The following is a 27,721-nucleotide window of genomic DNA, read 5'->3' on the forward strand; positions in this document are numbered from 1 at the left end:
TTCTAATCCTGCCTCCGCCACATGCCTGCCCTGTGACCTTGGGCAAGTCACTGAACTTCTCTGGGCCTCTGTTATCTCATCTGGAGAGTGGGAGCCCCATGTAGGGCGGGGACTGCATCCAGCCCGATTAACTTGTATCTCCCCCATCGCCCTCACTTTGCCTGTTTACTTGTTTTGCTGGGTATATGTCTGTAGTTCTATTTATAGAGTAATACTAATACTAATACTAATAATAATAATAATAATAATAATAATAATAGCATTTATTAAGCGCTTACTATGTGCAAAGCACTGTTCTAAGCGCTGGGGAGATTACAAGGTGATCAGGTCGTCCCACGTGGGGCTCACAGTCTTCATCCCCATTTTACAGATGAGGTAACTGAGGCACAGAGAAGTGGAGTGACTTGCCCAAGGTCACACAGCAGACATGCGGCAGAGCCGGGATTCGAACCCATGACCTCTGACTCCAAAGCCCGAGCTCTTTCCACTGAGCCACACTGCTTCTCTATTATATTACTATATTACTATTATTATTATTGTTGATGCCTGTTTCCTTGTTTTGATGTCTGTCTCCCCCCCTTCTAGACTGTGAGCCCATTGTGGGCAGAGATTGACTCTGTTGCTGAATTGTACTTCCCAAGCGCTTAAGTACAGTGCTCTGCACACAGTAAGCGCTCAGTAAATACGATTGAATGAGTGAATGAACAGTGCTTGGCACAAAGTAAGTGCTTAACAAGTACCATAATTATTATTCATGCAGTCACTCAGTCAATAGTATTTATTATTATGAAAGTCGATTATGAGCTCTTACAGATAGGTACAGTTGCATTCAGTATACTTATTTTTTTTCCTCCAACTGACTCTGCAAATGTAACTCGTTTTGGTTGTCTTGTTTTCTTTTACAGACAAGCTTGATAAAGTTTTCCGAAAGCTTTCAAGAAATGATCAATTTTCACACAGTAAGTAACCGTAACTGGGACATCATTTTGGCTGATTTCTCTTTGAAAAACATTATGGTAAATTTTTAGTAAGCATTTGAAAATAACATAAATGGTCTTATAGTTGGATTGATACTAATTTTAAATCCACCGGGGACCGTAATCCCCACTGTAGCACCTTTTCTGTAAAACACATGCATTTACATTTTAGAGGAGGTAATTCCAAGGTTTGTCCAAAGTTGAAGATGAGCTCTTTTCCGATGTGATTTTGGAGAACCATCTTGTGCAATAGCCGACAGAAAAGCCAAAGAAGCGAAATGGCTGCGGTCCTTTGGCTCTGCATCTAATTCAGAACAGAAGAAATGTTACATTTTGTGTTCCTTGTAACTCAATCTTTAACCTGATTCTCATTCTTCTGAAATGTTATTTGGGCACACGTCTCCCCACTACTCAGAAACCTTCGGTGATTGGCCGTTCCTGTCTGCGACAAGCAGAAACTCCTGACTGTTGGCTTTAATAATAATAATGGCATTTGTTAAGCGCTTACTAGGTGCAGAGCACTGTTCTAAGCGCTGAATAATAATGGCATTTGTTAAGCGCTTACTGTGTGCAAAGCACTATCCTGAGCACTATGTGCAAAGCACTATTCTAAGCGCTGGGGGGGGGATACAAGGTGATCACGTTGTCCCACGTGGGGCTCACAGTCTTAATCCCCATTTTACAGATGAGGAAACTGAGGCTCCGAGAAGTTACGTGACTTGCCCAAGGTCACACAGCAGACATGTGGAAGAGCTGGGATTCGAACCCATGACTTCTGGCTCCAAAGCCCATGCTCTTGTCCACTGAGCCACGCGGTTAAGTCATTCAAGTAGCTTGCTGTCTCTTCCATATGTACTCTCTCTTTTCTCTCTCTGCACCCCACCTTTGCCCTTCACTTCTCTCAATCAACCAATCAACGGTTTTAAGTGAGTGCTTCCGATGTGCAGACCGCTGCTTTCCTCGTCCTCAAAGCCTTTCCGAAATTCTCCTCCAGGAGGTCTTCCCTGATTGAGCGCTCATCTCCCTCCCCTAGTCTCTCGCATCACCCCCCTCCTGCCTCTTCAAATTTCTGCTTCAGTACTAAGGCATCCCTTGATACTCTTTCCTGGGCTAACCTTCCTCTTCTCCTGGTAGTACTTATCTTTAACTCCTTTAACTTCCTCCCTCTTTGTAATCTATTTTAGTTTCTATCTCCCCCGCTAGATTGAAAAGAGATTGTTTGAAAGGCAGAGATTGTTTGTTATTGGTTGTACTCTCACAAGCACTTAGTACAGCGTTCAGAGTAAGCACTCAAATCCTATCGATTGATTCTCTTACCGGCAATTTCAGTCAGAAGAGTATAAATGTGGTTACCTGGACAGAATGCGTTTTTCACAAAAAAAGTAAGAAGAAAAAGCTTTGTCAGCATATCAGATTGAGCACTTCAGTACCTGTGTTTCTTTTCCATCTTTTGTCTGTCTTGAAATCAGTAAATGTTCAGCCTCAAGTTGCGCTCTGTGCTTCTTGTGATCCCTTTTCATCAACTATCTAGGGCCCGGCTGCCGTAAGATGCCAAAGTGTATTAAAACCAGTAGTAGTATTAGGCGTAGTGAACGCCTATCAATCATTTATTTCATCTCAGTTTTCTTGAGGTGGTGTTTTGGGGACCGGTCAATGCCGCTCTTTGATTTTGTGTAGAGGGAGGTATTACAAGATTCATAGTTGGCTTCACGGTGAGTGAGAAAGCAGCTTTTGCACACTTGGAGCTCAGGCGGAGAAGTGGGCTTGAAATGGAATCACGTTTTTCCTTCATCCTGTCGGCTCTGTGTGTTTGAATGTTCGAATGTCGTTGTGTTTTTCTAATTGACGATTCAAGGAAGGCGAGACTTATTCTTCCAAGGTAAGACCAGTCCGGTGCATGAGGAGCCCTTCGGGTTATTGAACTGAATCCCCACCAAACGGTTGTTTAATGGCTGGATTTTAGAGCCCTTCGAGAGGGCTAGTGTGGGCTCTTTGCCTGCTTTTTAGGTTTCCAAGCGCCAGTGGGCACCCAATTAATGCTGCTTCTGCTGATATCTCAACCCATATCTGGTCCTCAAAAATCTCCAGGGGCTACCAATCAATCTGCGCATCAGGCAGAAACTCCTCACCCTCGGCTTTAAGGCTGTCCGTCACCTCGCCCCCTCCTACCTCACCTCCCTTCTCTCCTTGCCCAGCCCGCACCCTCCACTCCTCCGCCGCTAATCTCCACACCGTGCCTCGTTCCTGCCTGTCCCGCCATTCACCCCCGGCCCACGCCCTCCCCCGGGCCTGGAATGCCCTCCTTCCGCCCCTCCGCCAAGCTCGCTCTCTTCCTCCCTTCAAGGCCCTACTGAGAGCTCATCTCCTCCAGGAGGCCTTCCCAGACTGAGCCCCTTCCTTCCTCTCCCCCTCGTCCCCCTCTCCATCCCCCCCATCTTACCTCCTTCCCTTCCCCACAGCACCTGTATATATGTGTATATGTTTGTACATATTTATTACTCTATTTTACTTGTACATATCTATTCTATTTATTTTATTTCGTTAGTATGTTTGGTTTTGTTCTCTGTCTCCCCCTTTTAGACTGTGAGCCCACTGTTGGGTAGGGACTGTCTCTATATGTTGCCAACTGGTACTTCCCAAGCGCTTAGTACAGTGCTCTGCACACAGTAAGCGCTCAATAAATACGATTGATTGATTGATTGATATCAGACTGGGTTTGTACTGATTCCCAGAGGTTTGGGGCCTTGCGGTCACAAGGAGTTGCGTGTGCGTGGTCACCCCAGAGTGCCGATGGAATTTGTCACCACAACAGTACTGGGACTTCTGAGTACGTGTGATTGTGCGGTGGCGGCACAGCTGCCAGGCTTGTCACAAGCTCATTTTCTCTTTGCCTCGTTCCTCTAGCCCTGTCCCCTTAGGACCACCACTTGAAGGACTGAAACTGGGAAGGACTATTAAGTTTGGTTTCCTTACTCAAACCCCCGCCCACAGACCTATCCAGGCCTGTGTCTGACTGGGTTTATTTAATTTAATTTATTTAATGGTACTTATTAGGCTCTTACTATGTGCCAGGCACTGAACTAAGCGCTGGGGTAGATACACGGTAATCAATCAATCAATCAATCGTATTTATTGAGCGCTTACTATGTGCAGAGCACTGTACTAAGCGCTTGGGAAGTACAAATTGGCAACATATAGAGACAGTCCCTACCCAACAGTGGGCTCACAGTCTAAAAGGGGGAGACAGAGAACAAAACCAAACATACTAACAAAATAAAATAGACTAGATATGTACAAGTAAAATAAATAGAGTAATAAATATGTACAAACATATATACATATATACAGGTGCTGTGGGGAAGGGAAGGAGGTAAGATGGGGGGGATGGAGAGGGGGACGAGGGGGAGAGGAAGGAAGGGGCTCAGTCTGGGAAGGCCTCCTGGAGGAGGTGAGCTCTCAGCAGGGCCTTGAAGGGAGGAAGAGAGCTAGCTTGGCAGATGGGGATGAGGTTGGACACAGTCCATGTCCCACATGGGGCTGCTCCTGTTAATCCCCGTTTTACAGATGAGGTAACCGAGGCACGGAGAAATGAAGTGACTGGCCCAAGTTCACTCATTCATTCAGTCTTATTTATTGAGCGCTTACTGTGTGCAGAGCACTGGACTAAGTGGTGGAGCTGGGATTTAGAAGCCCAGGCCTTCCGACTCCCAGGCTGGTTCTCTGGCCAGTAGGCCACACTGCTTTTCATTCATTCATTCAGTCGTATTTATTGAGCGCTTACTGTGTGCAGAGCACTGTACTAAGCGCTGGGGAAGTACAAGTTGGCAACACATAGGGACGGTCCCTACCCAACAACGGGCTCACAGTCTAGAACGGGGAGACAGACAACAAAACAAAACGTGTGGTCAGGTGTCAAGTCATCAGAATAAATACAAGTAAAGCTAGATGTACATCATTGACAAAATAAATAGACTAGTAAATATGTACAAGTGAAGTGAAGCAGCGTGGCTCAGTGGAAAGAGCCCGGGCTTGGGAGTCAGAGGTCATGGGTTCTAATCCCAGCTCCGTCATTTGTCAGCTGTGTGACTTTGGGCAAGTCACTTCACTCCTCTGGGCCTCAGTTATCTGTAAAATGGGGATTAAGACTGTGAGCCCCATGTAGGACAACCTGATTACCTTGTAATAATAATAATAATAATAATGATGGTATTTGTTAAGCGCTTACTATGTGCAAAGCACTGTTCTAAGCGCTGGGGTAAATAGAAGGTTATCAGGTTGTCCTACATGGGGCTCACAGTCTTAGTCCCCATTTTGCAGATGAGGGAACTGAGGCAAAGAGAAGTGAAGTGACTTGCCCATGGTCACACAGCTGACAAGTGGTGGAGCCGGGATTCCAACCCATAACCTCTGACTCCAAAGCCCGGGCTCTTTCCACTGAGCCACGCTGCTTCTCATCCCCCCAAGCACTTAGAAAAGTACATATTTATTTTATTTTGTTAATATGTTTTGTTGTCCTTCTCCCCCTTCTAGACTGTGAGCCCGCCGTTGGGTAGGGACCGTCTCTATATGTTGCCAACCTGTACGTCCCAAGCGCTTAGTACAGTGCTCTGCACACAGTAAGCGCTCAATAAATACAATTGAATGAATGAATGCTTTGCACATAGTAAGCACTTAACAAATGCCATAATTATTATTATTCTGATCTCTTATGCAGGTGAATGCAAGAAGAGTGATGTCCTTGCCATCTACTTCCCTGACAACTGTAAAATAATCAGGGCCCAGCTGCCCAAAGTCTCCCCCTCACTTACTGCCTGTGTATCTATCCTCAGCACTTAGAACAGTGCTTGGCACATAGTAAGTGCTTAGCAGATGCCACGGTTATCATTCTAGATGAGAGGCTTTAATCTTTAAAGAAGCAGCGTGGCTCAGTGGAAAGAGCGCGGGCTTGGGAGTCAGAGGTCAAGGGTTCAAATCCCGGCTGCGCCACTTGCCAGCTGTGTGACCTCGGGCAAGTCACTTCACTTCTCTGGGCCCCAGTCCCCTCCTCTGGAAAAATGGGGATTAAGACTGTGGGACAACCTGATCACCTTGTACCACCCCCAGCGCTTAGAACAGTGTTTCGCACATAGTAAGCGCTCAACAGATCAATCAATCGATCAATCAATCGTATTTATTGAGCGCTTACTGTGTGCAGAGCACTGGACTAAGCGCTTGGGAAGTCCAAGTTGGCAACATCTAGAGACGGTCCCTACCCAACAGTGGGCTCACAGTCTAAAAGGGGGAGACGGAGAACAAAACCAAACATACTAACAAAATAAAATCAATAGAATAGATATGTACAAGTAAAATAAATAGAGTAATAAATATGTACAAACATATATACATATATACAGGTGCTGTGGGGAAGGGAAGGAGGTAAGATGGGGGGGAGATGCCATTAGTAAGCGCTCAATAAATACGATTGATGATGATGATGATGATGATGATTATTATTATTTAAAAGATAAACTAAAAGATGCTTCAGACCGTTTGTAGATAATTTATGCAAATGGAGTCAAAGTAGAGTGAAATGATTTTGTCTGGTATGATGCCGTGGGGCTCAGATAAACCTAATAGCCGTTGATTCAATGACCTGCACGACTCGAGCTCTGCAACAGTTGGGAGAAGTGATGATTTCCCTTGTGGAGACCGTTGGCCTGAACGCTCCACTGCAGTTCTAGACCCCACAAAGACCTCCTTGGCAGAGGCCAACCCTCCTTCTCCTCTCCCAAATTCTTCAGGGAAACGTGGGCTGAATTCGAAAGATTGATACCTGCGTGTTTTATTGCTATATTTCCGTTTTCTCCCAAGCGCTTAGTACAGTGCTGTGCGCGCAGGAAGCCGTCCAAGAATACGACTGATTGAGTGCAGCGCAGGTGCTGGCTGTGGCCGTCTCCAGTTCACCTCCGCCGGGGACTTGGTGCCGGTTGGTTTCACGATCAGCAGGGTGGATGAGGGTAGATGGTCCCATCATCATCATCATCATCATCAATCGTATTTATTGAGCGCTTACTGTGTGCAGAGCACTGTACTAAGCGCTTGGGAAGTACAAGTTGACCCAGCCCCAAGCTGGGCGTACAATAGGCGTGCTTTGCCGCTCACAAGGTTTCAGTCATTCATTAAGTCGTATTTATCGAGCGCTTACTCTGTGCAGTGCACTGTTCTGAGCGCTTGGGAGAGTACGATACAACAGTTGTACTTTCCAAGCACTTAGTAATAATAATGTTGGTATTTGTTAAGCACTTACTATGCGCAAAGCACCATTCTAAGCGCTGGGGAGGTTCCAAGGTGATCAGGTTGTCCCACGACGGGCTCACAGTTTTAATCCCCATTTTCCAGATGAGGTAACTGAGGCACAGAGAATCAATCACTCAATCAATCATATTTATTGAGCGCTTACTGTGTGCAGAGCACCGTACTAAGCGCTTGGGAAGTCCAAGTTGGCAACATATAGAGGCGGTCCCTACCCAACAGTGGGCTCACAGTCTTGAAGGGGGAGACAGAGAACAAAACCAAACATATTAACAAAATAAAATAAATAGAATAGATAGGTACAAGTAAAATAGAGTAATAAATATGTAGAAACATATATACAGGTGCTGTGGGGAAGGGAAGGAGGTAAGACGGGTAATACAAGATCACTTGAGGGAGAAGAGGCCCAAATGGAGGGAGCCAGAGGAAAGCCACTACTGAAGGTTTCTTTCTGGAGCGGCAATAGGGCTGGAAAAGAAACAGAAGCATCTCCATCTCCACAGACATTTTAGTTCCCGATAAACTGCTTAGAGAAGTGGAGTGACTTTCCTAAAGTCACCCAGCTGACAATTGGCGGAGCCGGGATTTGAACCCATGACCTCCGACTCCAAAGCCCAGGCCCTTTCCACTGAGCCACAGCAGCTTAGTACAGTGCTCTGCCCACAGTAAGCACTCAATAAATCATCATCAATCGTATTTATTGAGCGCTTACTGCGTGCAGAGCACTGTACTAAGCGCTTGGGAAGTACAAATTGGCAACATATAGAGACAGTCCCTACCCAACAGTGGGCTCACAGTCTAAAAGGGGGAGACAGAGAACAAAACCAAACATATTAACAAAATAAAATAAATAGAATAGATATGGACAAGTAAAATAAATAGAGTAATAAATATGTACAAACATATATACAGGTGCTGTGGGGAAGGGAAGGAGGTAAGATGGGGGGGTTGGAGAGGGGGACGAGGGGGAGAGGAAGGAAGGGGCTCAGTCTGGGAAGGCCTTTGCGATTGAATGCGATTGAATGAATGAGGGTGAAGGACCCGAGTTCTAATCCCTGCTCCGCTGTGGCTCAGCCGTCTCACTGGCCCACGCTCCATCTTTTGGGCCACGTCACTCTCGCTGGGGAGCTTGGCTAGCGGGCCGGCGGGGAATAAAAGGCGTGGGGAGGAAAGCGTCGCCGCGGGGGGAGACGAGACGGAGAGTGTCCCGGCTCGTGAGAAGGGCGGGGAGCCTGTCCGCCCACCCTGTCGCCCCGTGTTCCTCCAGAAGGAGCAGCGAGCTATCGCTGCCTGGCTCCTTCTTTTGTTCTCTGTCTCCCTGAATGTAGACCGTGAGCCCGCTGTCGGGTAGGGACCGTCTCTCTATGTTGCCGACTTGTACTTCCCAAGCGCTTAGTACAGCGCCCTGCCCAAAGTAAGCGCTCAATAAATACGATTGGATGAATGAATGAAGAACAATAAGGGCAGGACTACCTCCGTGCCGTATACGCAAGTTTTGACGGTGCCCATTTGGATCTCCCTGGCCCGGATGCCAGAAGGCACATTAAAATATACCAGTCGGGAAAAGGGGGTTGGCTTCATGCCTCGGACCCATGCACCTCTCTGACCCCTTTCTAGACTGTGAGCCCGTTGTTGGGTAGGGACCGTCTCTCTATGTTGCCAACTTGTACTTCCCAAGCGCTTAGTACTGTCCTTCACACAGTAAGCACTCAATAAATACGATTGAATGAATGAATGATCATCTGTTACCAAATTGTACTGTAATAATAATAATGATGGCATTTATTAAGTGCTTACTATGTGCAGAGCACCGTTCTAAACGCTGGGGAGGTTACAGGGTAATCAGGTTGTCCCACAGGGGGCTCACAGTCTTAATCCCCATTTTACAGATGAGGGAACTGAGGCATAGAGAAGTGGAGTGGCTTTCCCAAAGTCACCCAGCTGATAATTGGCGGAGCTGGGATTTGAACCCATAACCTCTGACTCCAAAGCCCGGGCTCTTTCCACTGAGCCTCGCTGCTTCTCTAAGCTTTCTGAGTGCTTAGTACAGTGCTCTGCACACAGCAAGCGCTCAATAAGTACGATTGAAAGAATGAATGAATGATCATCTGTTACCAAATTGTGCTTTAATAATAATAATGATGATGGCATTTATTAAGCGCTTACTATGTGCAAAGCACCATTCTAAGCGCTGGGGAGGTTACAAGGTGATCAGGTTGTCCCTCGGGGGGGCTCACAGTCTTAATCCCCATTTTCCAGATGAGGTAACTGAGGCACAGAGAAGTGGAGTGACTTTCCCAAAGTCACCCAGCTGATAATTGGTGGAGCTGGGATTTGAACCCATGACCTGACTCCAAAGCCCGGGCTCTTTCCACTGAGCCACGCTGCTTCTCTAAGCTTTCCGAGTGCTTAGTACAGTGCTCTGCACACAGCAAGCGCTCAACAAGTACGAATGAGTGAATGAACAATAAACAGACACATTCCTGCCCACAGTGGGCTTACAGTGTAAAGGATGTTCAGGGGTCTTGTGTACTTGTGTATCATGGTATCCAGTTTGGGGTGGGGAGGGCAGGTTCAAATCCCGGCTCCACCACTTGTCAGCTGTGTGACTTTGGGCAAGTCACTTAACTTCTCGGGGCCTCAGTTCCCTCATCTGTAAAATGGGGATGAAGACTGTGAGCCCCACGTGGGACAACCTGATCACCTTGTAAATTCCCCAGCGCTTAGAACAGTGCTCTGCACATAGTAAGCACTTAATAAATGCCATTATATATATATGTATATATATTATATATATATGTATATATATTGTATATATATATATATATATATATATATATATATTCTCCCATCCGTATGTAAAACTTTGGAATGCTCCCCTCTGGCAGCTTACAATTTTCTACTCCATAGTAGGCAGTCCACAGCACTGGATTCATTGAGAAGAAGGATGGCTTAGTAGATAATAATAATAATAATAATGATGATGGCATTTGTTAAGCGCTTACTATGTGCAGAGCATTGTTCTAAGCACTGTGGGGGGATACAAAGTGATCAAGTTGTCCCACGTGGGGCTCACAGTCTTAATCCCCATTTTACAGATAATAATAATAATAATGATGGCATTTGTTAAGCGCTTACTATGTGCAAAGCACTGTTCTAAGCGTAGGGACTGTCTCTATATGTTGCCAATTTGTACTTCCCAAGCGCTTAGTACAGTGCTCTGCACATAGTAAGCGCTCAATAAATACGATTGATGATGATTGATGATGATGATGATACAAGGTGATCAGGTTGTCCCACGTGGGGCTCACAGTCTTAATTCCCATTTTACAGATGAGGGAACTGAGGCTCCGAGAAGTTCAGTGACTTGCCCAAGGTCACACAGCAGACATGTGGCGGAGCCGGAATTTGAACCCAGGACCTCTGACTCCAAAGCCCAGGCTCTTTCCACTGAGCCACGCTGCTTCTCTGAAGCATGGACTGGGTTCTCAGGACCTGGGTTCTAATTACGGCCCTGCCACTTGCCTGCTGCGTGACCTCGGGCAACTCTTTTCACTTCTCTCAGCCTCAGTTGCCTCATCTGTAAAGTGGGGGTTAAAGTTGTAAGCCCCACGCCGGCTTTGTTTGCATCTGATTTGTTTGTATCCACCCCAGCGCTTAGTATGGTGCCCGGCACACACAGGCGCTCAGTAAGTACCATCCGTATTGTGTGTTGATTGCAAAATAGGATGAATAAAATAGCTTTGTGTGAGATGGTAAAATAAGTACCTTGGTTTTGATCTTATTTGCAAATGAGGTAAAACCCCGAGGAGTGGATACAAAATAATGGATGGAGTTGGGCGACTTGTTTCTCATTTTAGGAAGAGAGTCATGAGGAAATTTGGATTCCCTGCCGTTTGTTTCTTGACTTTTTAAGTTACTGCGCTAAATCTGAGCATTCATTGTGTTCCTTATTATCAAGAGCATTTGTGGTCACGGTTGCTCCAAGCTCTTTCATCAGATCTTGGGTGTGTTCTTTCCACAGCACACTCATGTATCGTTTTCAGCTCTTGGCCCAAACTTGCAAATGGGTCACGGCCCAAATCATAAAGGACGGCTTTCTCTGAGAGAGGGAGTCTAAATTCTGTTAAAATCTGTTGGTAAGGGTTTGCTACATGGCCTCAATCCTTTTTGACCTTCCCTATCTTGTGTTTGGGGGGCCCATAGGTAACGTGGTTCCGTGAAATGTGGTGCTGTGCCTCAGCAGTTCAAAAATCGGACATTGGGCCCGAGCTTACGGACGTGTTTGTGCCCGTGGCTGTTGTAGAACCGAGAGGTTTAATAATAATAATGGCATTTATTAAGCGCTTACTATGTGCAAAGCACTGTTCGAAGCCCTGGGGAGGTTACAAGGTGATCAGGTGGTCCCACGGGGGGCTCACAATCTTAATTAATCCCCATTTTCCAGGTGAGGTCACTGAGGCCCAGAGAAGTGAAGTGACTGGCCCAAAGTCACACAGCTGACAAGTGGCGGAGCTTGGATTTGAACCCATGACCTCTGACTCCAAAGCCCGGGCTCTTTCCACTGAGCCACGCTGCTTCTCACCAATAAGCACACAAAACCAGCTGTATTTATGTCCATCTTCAAATGCCAGCCACTAGGTTTAGTGGCAGAGGGCAGGGTTCTTAGGACACTCCAAGGCGGGGGAGAAATTACCCTTCGACTACTAAACTAAATTGACCAGAGGATTGAAGAGAAAATACCAAATTGTATCGAAAACGGAGGGTGGACGCTTCTGCGGAAAAACGCTTTTAATATAAAGACATTTCTCCGGAACTTTTCGAAAGGCCTTCAGCTTGGCACAGAATGGGCTTTTATCGCTAGGCTCTCCGTCCGGAACATCTGCAATTTGAAAATGTGTCCTTTTGTCATTCCTACGCCTGAGAATTATGTGTTACTTTGACAGTGAGCAGCATGTTCCAGATTTTGTGACAGGGTCATATCTAGTCATTTTTGACTTGGTGGACTTTGGGGCCAAGTCCTAGAAACTAGTGTTAACTGTTGACACAAGCTTACCGAAGCGATTCGGACGCACATTTTTGGCATTTATTTTTAGACTGTGATCCCACTGTTGGGTAGGGACAGTCTCTATATGTTGCCAACTTGTACTTCCCAAATGCTTAGTCCAGTGCTCTGCACACAGTAAGCGCTCAATAAATACGATTGATTTTAAAATCTTATTACATTTTTTTTTGCAGAGCTTGGTATAGCGCTCACCACATGGGAAGGACTCAGTGTCGACTGAGTCAATCGGTCTGCTGATTTAGAATAATAATAATGATGGCATTTGTTAAGTGCTTACTATGTGCAAAGCACCGTTGTAAGCTCCGAGCACTGTTCTAAGCGCTGATCCTTGTAAGGCACTGCAATTTTTGCCCCTGTTGTGAAGTTGTTTGCTTCTCTCATGGCTCACAAGATTTTTTTTGGAGGACTTTTTCTGCTGTTTGAAGAAGTACTGCTTACATGTTTATCCAGTTTATTATAACTTAGTTATTTAATTTTTTGTAAGGAAATCTACTTTCACACCATGAACTGGAGATCAGTGTAATCGAAATATAACAGTGGAGGGGTCTTCCTGGATTGAAGTTGAATCCACAAAGAGGCAATGTGGCCCAAATTTGGTGATCCCTTATTCTTCTCCTCCTCATCCCCTCCCACCCCCCACCCTACCTCCTTCCCCTCCTCACAGCACTTGTATATATATTTTTACAGATTTATTACTCTATTTATTTTACTTGTACATATTTACTATTCTATTTATTTTGTTAATGATGTGCATAGAGCTTTAATTCCATTTGTTCTGATGACTTTGACACCTGTCTACATGTTTTGTTGTCTGTTTCCCCCTTCTAGACTATGAGCCCGTTGTTGGGTCGGGACCGTCTTTATATGTTGTATTTTATATGTTTATATGTTGTACTTCCCAAGCGCTTAGTACAGTGCTCTGCACACAGTAAGCACTTAATGAATACGATTGAGATTGAGATGAAGTCATCCAGAATGGAAATGGATGTCTGTGACCTAGGTCTGAAGTATTGGCATCACCTTAGTCCAGCATTTCAGGTCGTTTGCAACCTCAAAGCTTCGGAGGGAAATTGCCCTTTTAATTAATTGTCTTTTAATTTCCCTTTGCATTTGAAAAGTTTATTCAGAACCACCCCACAGTAGAAGTGCTTTCTATTTCGGTCCTCTCTAACAATACTGACACTTGTTCACTACCAACTTGTTATACTGCTCAGAAATTCTTTTAAAGGCCCGCATTCCCTTCTCCATCTGCCTCTAACCGCCATCTTGATGTATCAGATAGGAGCTGCTCGTTATCGGATCTGAAGTTTGAAGCGGCGTGGCTTAGTGGAAAGAGTCAGAAGGCCCTGGGTTCTAATCCTGGCCCTGTCACTTGTCTACTGTGTGACCTTGGGCAAGTCACTTCACTTCTCTGGCCCTCAGTTACCTTATCTGTAAAATGGGGATTGAGACTGTGAACCTTATGTCGGACAGGGACTGTGTCCAACCTGATTAACTTGTATCTACCCCAGCGTTTAGAACAGTGCTTGGCTCATAATAAGCGCTTAATAAGTGCCATAATTATGTGGGACATGGGCTGGGTCCAGTGTGATTAGCCTTTATCTACCCCAATGACCAGTACAGGCCCTGCCACATAGTAAGCACTTACCAAATGCCATTAGAAGTCATGCAGCACCTATTCCACTTTTATAGGGGTCGTCATCATTAAGGATTTATTGAGTATCCACCGGTTATCACTCTTAGAAAGAGTTTCTTCTAATGCAAGTGCAGTCCTTAAAATGGAACTCACTTTTAGGCATAGGATGGGCACAGTGTCAGCATGACATACCATACATTAAGAAATGTCAAAGTGACGCATGTTAACAAACCTATGTACCCATCTCTATTGAAAATGATTTTATTGACAAGAATAAGTTGGCACTGCAGGTGAAATGTTGATAAAATGGACTTCATGAAGCGTGCAGATGCATTTTCGTTGTGCTTGGAGCTAATCCTGTCTTCCTGTTCATTCATTCAATCATATTTATTGAGTGCGTACTGTGCGCAGAACACTGTACTAAGTGCTTGGAAAGTACAGTTCAGCAAAAAATAGAGTCAATCCGTGCCCACAGCGTGCTCACAGTCTAGAATATGGTTCCTCCTCTTCTGTCCCCACCTCTTGCTGGTAACGGACATGCCCAAGATTTCCTTCGGGCAGGGAATGTGTCTGTTTATTGTTGTATCGAAGCAGCGTGGCTCAGTGCAAAGAGCACTGGCTTTGGAGTCAATCAGTCAATCAATCGTATTTATTGAGCGCTTACTGTGTGCAGAGCACTGTACCAAGCGCTTGGGAAGTACAAGCTGGCAACATATAGAGACGGTCCCTACCCAGCAGTGGGCTCACAGTCTAGAAGGTCATGGGTTCAAACCCCGACTCCGCCAATTGTCAGCTTTGTGACTTTGGGCAAGTCACTTCACTTCTCTGTGCCTCAGTTACCTCATCTGTAGAATGAGGGATTAAGACTGTGAGCCCCACCGAGGGACAGCCTGATCACCTTGTAACCTCCCCAGCGCTTAGAACAGTGCTTTGCACATAGTAAGCGCTTAGTAAATGCTATTATTATTATTATTATTATTATTGTACTCTCCAAAGCGCTTGGTTAAAGTGCTTTGCACACAGTAATTGCTCAATAAATCAATCAATTGTATTTATTGAGCGCTTACTGTGTGCAGAGCACTGTACTAAGTGCTTGGGAAGTACAAGTTGGCAACATATAGAGACGGTCCCTACCCAACAGTGGGCTCACAGTCTAGAAGGGGGAGACAGAGAACAAAACCAAACATATTAACAAAATAAATAGAATAGATATGTACAATTAAAATAAGTAAATAGAGTAATAAATATGTACAAACATATAAACATATATACAGGTGCTGTGGGGAAGGGAATGAATGAATGAATGGTCCCCCTATCCCGGTACTGAGATTGGAGTCCACCAACCGAAGCATAATCCAGACGAACATTAGTCACTCCTATGATAATAAGAATAATAGTAATAATAATAATAATAATAATAATGATAATGGTATTTAAGTGCTTACTTTGTGCCGGGCACTGTATTAAGTGCTGGGGTGGATACAGGCAAATTGAGATGAGACCCAGTCCCTATCCCATGTGGGGCTCATGGTCTCAATCCCCATTTTACAGATGAGATAACTGAGTCGAAGTGAAATTATTTACTCGCAGTCACACAGCAGACAAATGGCGGAGCCGGGCTTAGAACCCACGATGAGAGCGCATTCAGCGTCTGTCCATCCGGGCTGGACTCATCCATGGGAAAACAAGGAAGAAGAGAAGAAACCCTTCAACTTCTGGGAATGCGGACAGCCCATGTGCCAGCTAGAAGCGGTCACAGGGGAGGAGATTATGGGCAGGGAATGTGTCCATTTATTGTACTCTCCCAAGCGCCTAGTATAGTGCTTGGCACACAGTAAGCGCTCAATAAATACGACTGAATGAATGAATGAGGAAAAAATAGGTGCCACATGTGAAGGACACTTGCTCTAAATTTAGGGCACTCTTCCAGCGGAAGTTTCACTTAAATCATTTGTATTTGAGCGTTTACTATGGGCAGAATGCTGTACTAAGCGCTTGGGAGAGTACAGTATAACAACGTCGGCAGACACTTTCCCTGCCCACCATGAGCTTGCAGTTTAGACCTAAGAAGTATGAGGCTGAGTTTGGGGGACTGCCATTCTTCGCTGGAGCTTAAAGGTTTTTGTGACCTCGCCGATGACCCGTCTAGATTCCGAGTTGCTACGAGGTTAAATTCTTAGGTTCATTCTGTTCCGTGTTTGTGAGTTGGCTGAAACATCGAAATGGTTGCTCTCTGAGGGCTGAAGAAAACCTGACATAATTTGCTAAATCTGTTGGTTAGTGGTTTCACTTTATTGCGTTTCAGTATAGAATTGCAATCGTTTTGCCTAATTTCAAAGGGACAGATATGAAATCTGTGAAGGCATACCTGGGAAAAACATAATTTTGATTGAACAGAATAGTTTCTTCCCTTCAGCTTCTCAGGTATTTTAAAGGGAGAGACATAATTTATCCTAAAACTAGGTTTATCCTCAAACTTTTCACTCAGGTAGCCATATTTTCTGACTTGGAAACGTAATAAGGGAATTAGAAGGACATCAGAGTGCTGTCCCAATTATTTATGGCCTTAAAAATTTCAGAGACTTAAAATGTAAGGGATGCTAATTGTCAAAGATGAAATAACTTCTGTCTTTTGGCTGAGAAGCAGGAATTGACAGGAACTTTTCCCCTCGAGACGAAGAGGTCTGACTAAAATAGGAACAGCCAGAAGCCACTGAATTACGGCCTTACGTATTTGCAAAAAAGGAGCACTCATCCTGTGCAGAGCACTGGACTAATATGAGCAACACAAAAAATAAAGATCTAAGAATAACTTAGAAAAATTAATCTGCAATATTTATGACAGAAGAAGGGGTGTTCCGAAGAGGGTGTGTCCACGGAGTCGCTATGGGTTGAAAATGACGGCATTTGAAGGGAAAAAAAATAACTGAAATGAAGATGTTTTATTTATGCATTCATTGGAGAAACAAGTTTAGAGTTTGGGGAGTTTTGTAAGTATTTACCACCTATGTTGGAGAAATCTTATAGTAGCTCCTTCCTGTTTTAGTGAGCCTGTCTACATGTTTTGTTTCGTTGTCTGTCTCCCTGTTCTAGACTGTGAGCCCATTGTTGGGTAGGGACCGTCTCTATATGTTGCCGACTTGTACTTCTCAAGTGCTTATTACAGTGCGCTGCACACAGTAAGCGCTCAATAAATATGATTGAATGAATGAATGAATGAATGAAAGATGGGAAATAGCCCAGTCTTTTTTTCCATTGCTGATAAGAATAGATGAAAATCTGAAGTATGTGTTTTTTTCATCACTCTACCCTTGTAACCTCCACATTTTATAAAGAAGTGCCTCGAGAACAGTATTTATTCCTTACTTTCTGGCACTGTTATTTTATCCCTCAAAGCATCCGTGGTCCTTTTCCTTCAAGATGGAATTGTTGACAAGGGGTGACAGTCATCGGGTCAGGTCTGTAGTAGCTTTGTGCCCCGGCCGCTGTTCCCTAAGTTGACCCTTTGTCAATTTCATTGTGTGCTGGGTTTCTAATAGTTGCCTAGTTCCCTTTTTTTAGCAAGGTCTGTAGAACAAAGTCACATGGACAATTTGTTCAACAATGCTTATAGAATTCAGCTATACTTTTGTTTACATTGTAGGAATGTTGCAGCTATTTAAAATACATTTTTGCCCCCGCAGAGGTGCCGATACCTGAGACTGTGAGGGGGATTTCTTCTCCGTGTTTTCAGGGGGCCTTCTTCACACTCTTGTAGGAATCCCTGGAGGAACTGGACAGGGAACAGGGATTCCTGAGGGGGAAGAGGGAGGTAGCCGCCTGGTCTAGGGGCTGTGCATGACTGGAAGTTTCAGAGCGTCTGGCAGGTGGAGGAACACGGCTACGTCGGGAACTAGTATTCCGGTACGGTCCCGGCAAGGGTCGAATGTGAGGTGGTGGCGGAAGCGGCGGACGGCTTTCCTTCCCCCTTTCCTTCTCCCCTCTTCTCCCTTCCTTTCTCACCACAGCCACCTCTCCCCTATCCCTGTCTTGGTCACGGCGCTGACGGCCAAAATCAGAACAGTACTGGGCCCCACTGTAGGCCTTTGAAGGGTGGTGAGGAATCCTGCCTGTCCTGTCTTAGGATGGGCTGGGACACGCTCCCTCTCAGGCAGGAGAGCCACCCCACCCATCTACTTTGGCCAACTAAAGCCTCTGACTGGTGATTCTGTCTTTAGGGCTCCCACTCGACGTATCTGCCCTTTTCACCAACTAGTCCCCAACCTGCTCTCTCTGTTTTTACAAGCTAGCTGCTTAACTTTATTTTTTTTTTCCCCTCAACTGTCCCTCCTCCGTTCTCTCACTCCTACAGTCCTCCTGACTCGGAACCCCTTCCGTCACCAAATTTGACAGATCGCAGCCCTCAACAATGCTTTGCTCTTCCCCGCTCTTAACCCCAAAGCACTTAGGTACATATCTGTAATTTTATTTTCTTATATTGATGCCTTCCTCCCCTACTCTACACTGTAAGCTTACTGTGGGCAGGGAATGTCACTCTTCATTGTCATATTGTACTTTCCCAAGCGCTTAGTACAGTGTTCTGCACATGGTAAGCGCTCAATAAATATGTTTGAATGATGAATGCAAAATGAATTCCCAGCTTCCCACGGGCTCTTTCCACTGAGCCATGCTGCTTCTCTATTATATTACTATATTACTATTACTATTATTATTATTAATTTATTTTATTTATACTTTTTTATTTGTTTATTTTATTTGTACATATCTATTCTATTTATTTTATTTTGTTAGTATGTTTGGTTTTGTTCTCTGTCTCCTCCTTTTAGACTGTGAGCCCACTGTTGGGTAGGGACTGTCTCTATTTGTTGCCAATTTGTACTTCCCAAGCGCTTAGTACAGTGCTCTGCACATAGTAAGCGCTCAATAAATGCGATTGATGATGATGATGATGATGTTAAGCCCACCAGTTACTTCTAGCTTGTAGATTCCCAAATCGGCATCTTCAGCCCTGGTCTCTCTCCTTCTCTGCTGTCTCGTATTTTCTACTTGGATGTCCCACCGACACCTCTCGCTAAACACGTCCAAAACTGAACTCCTCATATTCCCACCCAGGCTCTGTCCTCCCCCGACTTTCTCATCACTGAGGACCATTGTCACACCACCATCCTTCCCGTCTCACAAGCCCCTGACCTTGGCATTAGTCCCGGCTCATCGCTGTCATCCAACCCACATATTCAATCTGTCACCAAATCGTGTCTGTTCAGCCTTCACGTCATCACTAAAATCCAGCGTTTCCTCCCTGTGCAGACTGCTAGCACTTTAATCCGAACACCTGCCGTATCCTGTTTTGATGACTGCGTCAGCCTCCCTGCTGACCTCCCTGCCTCCTGTCTCTCCCCACTTCAGTCCAAACTTCACTCTGCTGCTTGGATTATCTCACTATAAAAGCATTCAATCCAGGTTTCCCCACTCCTCAAGAACGTCCAGTGATTGCCCATCCACCTCCACTGACAGAAACTCCTTACTGTCGGCTTTAAAGTGCTCAATCACCTTGCCCGCTCCTACCTCACCTCACTACTCTCCTACCACAACCCAGCCCACATATTTCACTTTTCTAATGCTGACCGTTCTCATTGTGCCTCAATCCTCTCACCCACATCCTGCCTCTGGTCCGGAACACCCTCCTTCTTCACATTCGACAGATGATCGCTCTCCTCCTTCAAAGCCTTATTGAAAGCAATCTCCAAGAGGCCTCCCCCGACTAAGCCCTCAATTCCCTTTTTTTTTTAAAAAAAAATGGAATTTGAGAAGTTCTTTCTGTGTGCGAGGCACTGCATTAAGCACTGGGGTAAATACAAGGTAATCCGGTTGGACATAGTCCATGACCCACGTGGGGCTCACAGTCTTAATCTCCATTTTATAGATGAGGTAACTGAGGCACAGAGCAGTTAGGTGAATTGCCCAAGGTCACACAGCAGACAAACAGTATTAGAACCGATGTCCCTCTGACTCTGAGGCCCCTGCTCTATCCATTAGGCTACACTGCTTCTATTCTTCCATTCCCTTCTGTTTTGACCATGCTGCAGTTTCCCACCCCATCCCTCTTTTATTCCACACTCTCTGTACTGCTGTCGTGGATTCACTGTAGTATCTGTGGGGCTTGTATTTATCAAGCACAACGCTCTTTCAAAATGTTGTATAAACCTAAGGTCATTTTACAGAGAAATTTTGTAGGTTTTTTACTCAGAATTTTTAATGTGAATTCCCGGACAAAAATAAAAAATGTACAATTCACAAATCAGTTCTTAAGAGCACGGGCTTTGGAGTTAGAGGTCAGGGGTTCAAATCCCGACTCGGCCGCTTGTCAGCTGTGTGACTTTGGGCAAGTCACTTAACTTCTCTGTGCCTCAGTTCCCTCATCTGTAAAATGGGGATTAAGACTGTGAGCCCCCCGTGGGACAACCTGATCACCCTGTACCCTCCCCAGCGCTTAGAACAGTGCTTTGCACATAGTAAGCGCTTAACAAATACCACCATTATTATTATTATTACTTGGATTTGCACCCTTTATTAGTAATAATAGTGATGATGATGGTATTAAGTGCTTACTGTGTGCCAAGCACTGTTCTAAGAGCTGGGGTAGATACAAGCTAATCACATTGTTCCACGTGGGGCCCACGGTCTTAATCCCCATTTTACAGATGAAGTGATTGAGGCACAGAGAAGTTAAGTGATTTGCTCAAATTGACACAGCTGACTCGTGGCAGAGCTGGGATTAGAACCCACAACCTCCGACTCCCAAGCCCGTGGTCTTTCCTCTAAGCCACGCTGCTTCTCACCTATCTCCCAGCCCCATAGCACTTCTGTACATATCCTTTATTTATATGAATGTCTGTCTTTCTCTCCAGACTGTAAGCTTGTTGTGGGCGGGGAATGTGTCTACAACTTTGTTAAATTGTATTCTCCCAAGCACTAAGTATTGTGTACACGAGCAGATACCACAGTTATCGTTATTAAGCCCCACTTGGGGCTCACAGTCTAAGTAGAGGGGAGAACAGGGAGCCGTGGACCGAATGTTTTTTAGAAAAATGACGTGGGCAGCAGAATGAAGTGTGGAGGGGAAGGGGAAGAGACAGGAGGCGCAGAGTCCTGGGAGGAGGGTTATATGATACTGCTTGGTTGGAGTTTGGATGGAGTAGAAAGGGCTGATTTTAGAGATGTGAAGCTAGAACCATCAGGATTGAGTGACAGACTGAATATGCGGGTTGAATGAGAGAGTTGAGTCAAGGCTAATGTCTAGCAGTAGCAGCATTTTTTAAGCACTTACTGGGCGCAGAGCACTGTCCTAAGCACCGAGAGAGCAATCAGGTAGGAGGGTATGGGCTTGTGAGATGGGGAAAATGGAGGCGTTTACAGTAATAGGAAAGTCAGGGCGCATTAGGATCTGCTGTTAACTGGAACTAGAGTATCGAAGGACGGGATATGTTAGGGTCTCGGTCTTAAATTGGAAAACGTTTTGCTTGTTTCCTTTTTTGTGCCAGAAACTATTCTCAGAATATTTTAGGATAATAATGTTCGACTTTTCTACCTTCCTTACAGATCCTGTTCGACCAAACTCAAAGATCAATTAAGGCACAACTTCAGACATTTATTAAAGAGTAAGTCTTCATTTAGCAGGAGAGGGGAAGTGAGAACAATAACTTGCCGAGGAATGCTAAAACCTTTCCTTTGTAGAATTGAAAATGCCTTCTGAAAATGGGTGTGGGAATTAATGAAAATGTTGCATATACCCTGCCGGATTTCCCAGATTGCCATAGTTGAGGTTGACTTGCCAATTTTCTTCACTTTCTCCCCCCTCTCCCCGTCACCCCAGTACTCTCTCTCTTGCTCTCCTTTTCTCCCTCTTGCTCTACGTTTCTCTCCCCCCCACCCCCCCTTTCATTTCTTCATTGTATTGTCTTTGGGAGATGAGATCAAAGAGAAATTTAAATGATCTATTGATTTCACTTTTTGGGCAGCTTATAAAATAATCCCTTTACCATTTCCAGTGGGCTGTGATGTAGACAGTCTTTTGTAATTGAGGGGTTTTGGGTGGCCATGACTTCAGGTGGCGAGTTGGGTTGGTGGTTTCCCCAATTCCAGGCCAGGCAATCATTATTCTCTCTCAGCAGAGCCTACTTTTGCTAATATGACCGCAAGCTAGTTAGAAGAATTCATTAAAATTCTTCTGAAGAGTTCAACATACTTGTCATGTTTCTTAGAAGAGCCCTACAATTTAATATTAGAATTGTAAATGGCCTATCACTTGCTGGTGAAGTTAGGCCTAGTACTTCAGCTTTGTCACTACTTTGGTTTTTTTTTTTTGTTTTGTTTTGCTTTAAATGATATATGTTAAGCGCTTACTATGTCCCAGGCACTGTACTAAGCTCTGGGGTAGGTACAAAGCAGTCAGGTTGGATAAAGTCCGTGTCCCATGTGGTGCTCACGGCCTTAAATTCCCTTTTTACAGATGAATAATAATAACGATGGCATTTTTAAGCACTTGCTATGTGCCAAGTACTTTTCTAAGTGCTAGGGAGACTACAGGGTGATCAGGTTGTCCCACGTGGGGCTTACAGTCGTAATCCCCATTTTACAGATGAAGTAACTGAGGTACCAACAAGCTAAGTGAATTGGCCAAGGTCACACAGCAGACGAGTGGCAGTGTGAGGATTAGAACTCAGGTCTCTCTGACCCCAGGCCCATGCCGTTTTCACTAGGCCACGCTGCGTCTCCTGTGTACAACTAAGAATTTGAGTCCTGCGTGGACCAGGGACTGTGTCCAGCCTGACTCTCTTATACCTATCCCAGTGCTTAAAACAGTGCTTGGCACAGAGAAAGTGCTTTCTGTCCTGTGTGATAACAGCTATGATTGTCACTGTTTAATAAAAACTGACAATTCATGAACACTTTGCCAGGAAAAGTCTTGATTTTTATATCAGTAAATTGATTTTAGGAGGGAATACCGTGTAACACAAAGAAATAAATCAAGAAATTAAATTATTTAATCTTTGAGAAACGTTTTTAAAAGTACATTCTGTTTAAATTTTTTTAGGGATCTTAGGAAATTTAAAGATGCTAAGAAACAGTTTGAAAAAGTCAGTGAAGAAAAGGAAAACGCACTAGCCAAAAATGCACAAGTTCCAAGAAACAAACAACACGAAGTAGAAGAAGCAACCAATATCCTGACTGCAACACGAAAATGCTTCCGACACATTGCTCTGGACTATGTCCTCCAGGTATGTTTCATGTCGGGTTCCAAGAAGATTTTAATAACTGAGCTATGGCATTTAGGGTCTGCCAAGTTTTTAAAAAGTTTTGGCAAGGGACTCCAATCTAAAGACGGAATTTTGGGTTTCGATTCTTAAAAATTTGTCTTCTCTGGCATCTTGAATAGTCTTTTTCTCCAAGAATTTAAAGGCTGTTTTTATTACAAAGAAACATTATGAAACAAAGGGAAACTTAAGATTTCCCAAGACTCGGAATCCTTGGTTTCTGCGGCATCTGCTTTTATTTAGAGGCCCCATGGAGTTAATGTTTTAGTTTTTCACGATCCTGATTTAACATCTAACCAGTGATACAGTGAATGCAGTGCCACTGTCTCGGTGCCAGTGAAAAGGAAATTGTTTAGCTTTTTGTAGATTTTTTTTTTAAAGGGAATTTAAGTCACTGACCAGAAGGCTGAAGAGAGGGGTGGGAGAATCATGTGAAACATCAGAATAGGCTTAAAAATGAGTAAAGGTATGACTGATCATTTTTGGAATCAGCAGGAGTTTGATCATGCCAATGAATGAGGTGAGATCACTGATAATGGCATCTAGGTATTGTTTTCTGGGCTGAGTTTTCAAAACAAAACTGACATGCTTCCATTTAAAATTTTGAATTCTTGTAATTCTATCATAATTTTTATTTTTAAGTGTTATTTTGAAGGTGAGCGAGTTGGGGCGGAAATGTTCGTTTTCATTGGAACAGTAGCCTTATCTGAAAATACATAGAGGATCAAGCCCTCCTCACTACAGATTAAACTTGGTTTATGCTGGTAATAATAATAATAATTGTGATATTTGTGAAGCGCTTACTGTGCGTCAAACACTGTACTGAGCACTGGGATAGAGACAAGATCATCTGGTTCCACATGAGGCTCACAGTATAAGTAGAAAGGGGAACAGGTACTGAATTGAATCCCCCTTTTACAGATAAGGGAATTGAAGCACAGAGAAGTTAAGTGACTTGTCCAAAGTCACATAGCAGGTACATGGCAGAGCCGGGACTCGAACCCAGGTCCTCTGACTCCCGGCCCCATGCTCTTTCCACTAGGCCACACTGCTTCTCTGGTGCCTTTAAAAACACAATGAGCCTGATGTTGTGTAAGGGGAGGTGTGGGCGAATGGGTGGTCTTAAATCTGTGTGGCGTCCCTGACAACAGGTATAAATGTTGTATGAAGGGGTAGAAAGTGCCCCTAGCTTCTGTACATAGTTGATGATGATGATGGCATTTATTAAGCGCTTACTATGTGCAAAGCACTTTTCTAAGTGCTGGGGAGGTTACAGGGTGATCAGATTCTCCCACGGGGGGCTCACAGTCTTAATCCCCATTTTACAGATGATGTAACGGAGGCACAGAGAAGTTAAGTGACTTGCCCAAAATCACACAGCTGACAATTGGCCGAGCCGGGATTTGAACCCATGACCTCTGACTCCAAAGCCCGTGCTCCTTCCACTGAGCCACGCTGCTTCTCGTTAAAAGCTGTTAAGGGGTTAAGCTGTTTGAGATGGCTGTGGTGGTCTAGACTGTAAACTCTAAACTGTGTAAACTCACTGTGGGCAGGAAACGTTACTACCAACTCTGTTCTGTTGTTCTCTCCCAAGCGCTTTGTGTAATGCTCGGCACTCAGTAAGCACTCAATAAATACGATTGATTGGGGTCAAGAAGGAGGCGTGGGTTCTTCTTTGGACAACCCTTCAATCAATCAATTATTGAACGCTTACTCTGTACAGTGCACTGAACTAAGTACTTGGGAGAGTACAATACAACCGAATTAGCAGCCATGGTCCCTTCCCATAAGGATTTTAGAGTCTAGGGAATCAATCAATCAATCAATCAATCATATTTATTGATTAATAAATAGGGAATAAAATAGGGAATAAATAGGTAGGGAAGTGTCTGAAGGCGGGCCAATTTGGGAGGAATCGATTAAGTGGCAGGGCCGCCAGGTAGTGCAACTCAGCTGGGAACTGGGAATGCCTGTTGGGAACGGGGAATAAGGGAAAGGCAAGAAGAAAGCGACTTTGTCCCCTGCCACTCAACAGCTCCTCTCGCGTCTTGATTACCCTTATGCGCCGCAGGCAGGCAAATAGAGGTTGATGCACTTGGCGATCAGAAAGAAACTAGTTTACTACAGTGGATGATATAGTATTAAAAACCAACAACCCATAAATGAACCAAAATGTGTCTCTCCTAGATTAACGTTCTTCAATCAAAGAGACGATCGGAGATCTTAAAATCGGTAAGTTCTTTCACTTGCTTGATGCCTCGGGGAGGAGATAAAGGAGGCTTCCCACTTCAGATCACATCTCCAAGAGGGCTTTCTCGACTAATCCCTCACTTCCCTCCTCACTGTCCCTTCTGTGTCGACTGTGCACGTGGATCTGTAATCTCTGAGTGCGTGATCTTTGCCCCACAGCACTTTGAACATATATATAATTTATTTTAATGTCTCTCTCTGGACTGTAAATTCCTCATGGGCACTGTACTGTACTCTCCCAATGCTTAGTATTCATTCATTCAGATGTATTTATTGAGCAGTTACTGGGTTCAGAGCACTTTACTAAGCACTTGGGAAAGTACAACACAACAACAAACATTCCCTGCCCACAAGGAGCTTACAGTTTGGCAGGTGGAGACAGATATAAAAATGCTCTGAAAACAATAAGTCCTCAAGGAATGCTATTAATTGATCTGCATGCCCATCTGAATTGACCCTAAAAAAAAGATTCACCTTCAGACATTACTGAAATCTACCATTGGCTTTCCATATGTCGGATATGGAGAAATATACGAATCAAGACACAAAATCTTTATGCGTTCCATGTGCCAAACTCTGGTATGGCTTAAATGAGGGTGAAATGGCTGCAGCCTAATTATAAAATGATTCTTTCCACATGAATTCAGGGTGCCACTTAAATTCCACTGGGCCTTTCACAATTCTCTGCTTTATGATATACACCTGGACATCTGTAATAGTTCCTGGTGAAGATTTCATGTCAGCCTTATAAATTTAGAGACTTTTTCTTGGAGTTGATGGCCTGTTTTCTTTCATTCTTTCTTCTTCCCTCCTCCCAACTCTTCCTTCTCAAACTCTGCGGAAAAGGTTTGTGCTAAAATCTTGGAAGGGCAATGCTAAGTGGTCTTTTTTTCTTCTTCTTTCCCCCAGGCTTTCTGTATTCTAAGGGCTCCTCTTGGTCTCTGGGTATCTACTGAAGAAACTTTTTTTTTTCTTAACCAAACACTTCCAGCACATACCAACCTAGTATTGTCCCAGTCCTGCGTTCCTTAAAATCAGTGAGATTTTGTTCACCGCATATCAGAGACAGATGGTTTCCATATGCTGGTTGTGAACGCAGTCTTCCTTTCTTGGCTTTTGTAAGACTTTATATTTATTTTTTATTTGGAGATTGCTTTGAGACCATTCGAGGACCCATGACCCCATTCTGACTTCAGAGAGCTTAACAGCTGCTATTCTTTTGCTGGAAAGAATGTGTGTTTTGTAATGTCTTTGTCCTGATGTGAATAGTATTACATTGTTCTCCTGGATGCAGAAGCTTAAATGAGAAAATTCTCAAGAGTGGTGGGCTTCCACTTTGTCAGAAGCCTTGATTCATGCCATTCACGTTCTGAGTTGCTTTATTAAGGATAAGAACTCTTCCCTCTTGCCAGTTCGTCCTGGGCTTCTTTGACTAGCATCAGTCTTGAGTGATTTTTGGAATCATTTGCTTCATGACAATATGACAGTTCCACCTTTGACTCCTCCCAGACTCACTTTCTTACTGCGCTTGTTCGTGACTTTCCCACCCCTGACCCCTTTCTCCCGCCTGGAAACTCCCTCCTGCTTCAAATCCACTCGTCCCTCAGGTCTCTTCATCTTCAAAGCCCTTTTGAAACACCTCCTCATCAGGGGGATTTTTCCCAATTAGGTTTTCTTTTCCAAAGGTCTTGTCCGTCCAACTACCACCACGTCACCTTAACTTCAGCATTGACAGCCTTCTGCCACACTCCTCTTCATGCCAATTTACAACTCTTTTTCTTAAGCGCTTAGTACAGTGCTCTGCACATAGTAAGTGCTCAATAAATACGATTGATTGATTGATTACTGGCAGATTATTTTGTGTCATCCCCCCGCATACTACCCTCAATTGACTTTAAACGTTTTGAGGGCAGAGACCATGCGTATGTTTGACTACTAGTATATTGTCCCAAGCACTTAATACAGGTGACTGCATACAGCAGGCCCTCAATAAATGCTCTTCATTGGGTGATAGGATGTAGGAGGAAGGAAAGGAGAACAGGTGTTGAATGCCCATTTTGTAGATGAAGGAACTGACACACAGAGAAGTTGTTACTCTCCCAAGGTCATGCAACAGGTAAGGGCAGAGCTGGGATTAGTCAGTCAGGCAATTATTTATTGAGCGTTTACTATGTGCAGAACACTGTAC

General features: G+C 44.4%; 1 protein-coding gene across 6 annotated transcripts in view; it reads left to right on the forward strand.

The window, feature by feature from the left end:
* Positions 1–27,721, forward strand: part of ACAP2 (ArfGAP with coiled-coil, ankyrin repeat and PH domains 2) — a 154,756-nt gene that overhangs the window by 55,601 nt on the left and 71,434 nt on the right. For all 6 annotated transcript variants that reach the window (XM_038749263.1, XM_038749265.1, XM_038749266.1 and 3 more), the window contains exons 4-7: positions 906–959; positions 21,569–21,627; positions 23,064–23,247; positions 25,471–25,515. In XM_038749263.1, coding sequence (XP_038605191.1) covers positions 906–959; positions 21,569–21,627; positions 23,064–23,247; positions 25,471–25,515 — 342 coding nt within the window. The remainder of the gene's footprint in view (positions 1–905; positions 960–21,568; positions 21,628–23,063; positions 23,248–25,470; positions 25,516–27,721) is intronic.

Source organism: Tachyglossus aculeatus, chromosome 7 (genome assembly GCF_015852505.1).
Source record: "Tachyglossus aculeatus isolate mTacAcu1 chromosome 7, mTacAcu1.pri, whole genome shotgun sequence".
Classification (NCBI taxonomy): Eukaryota; Metazoa; Chordata; class Mammalia; order Monotremata; family Tachyglossidae; genus Tachyglossus; species Tachyglossus aculeatus.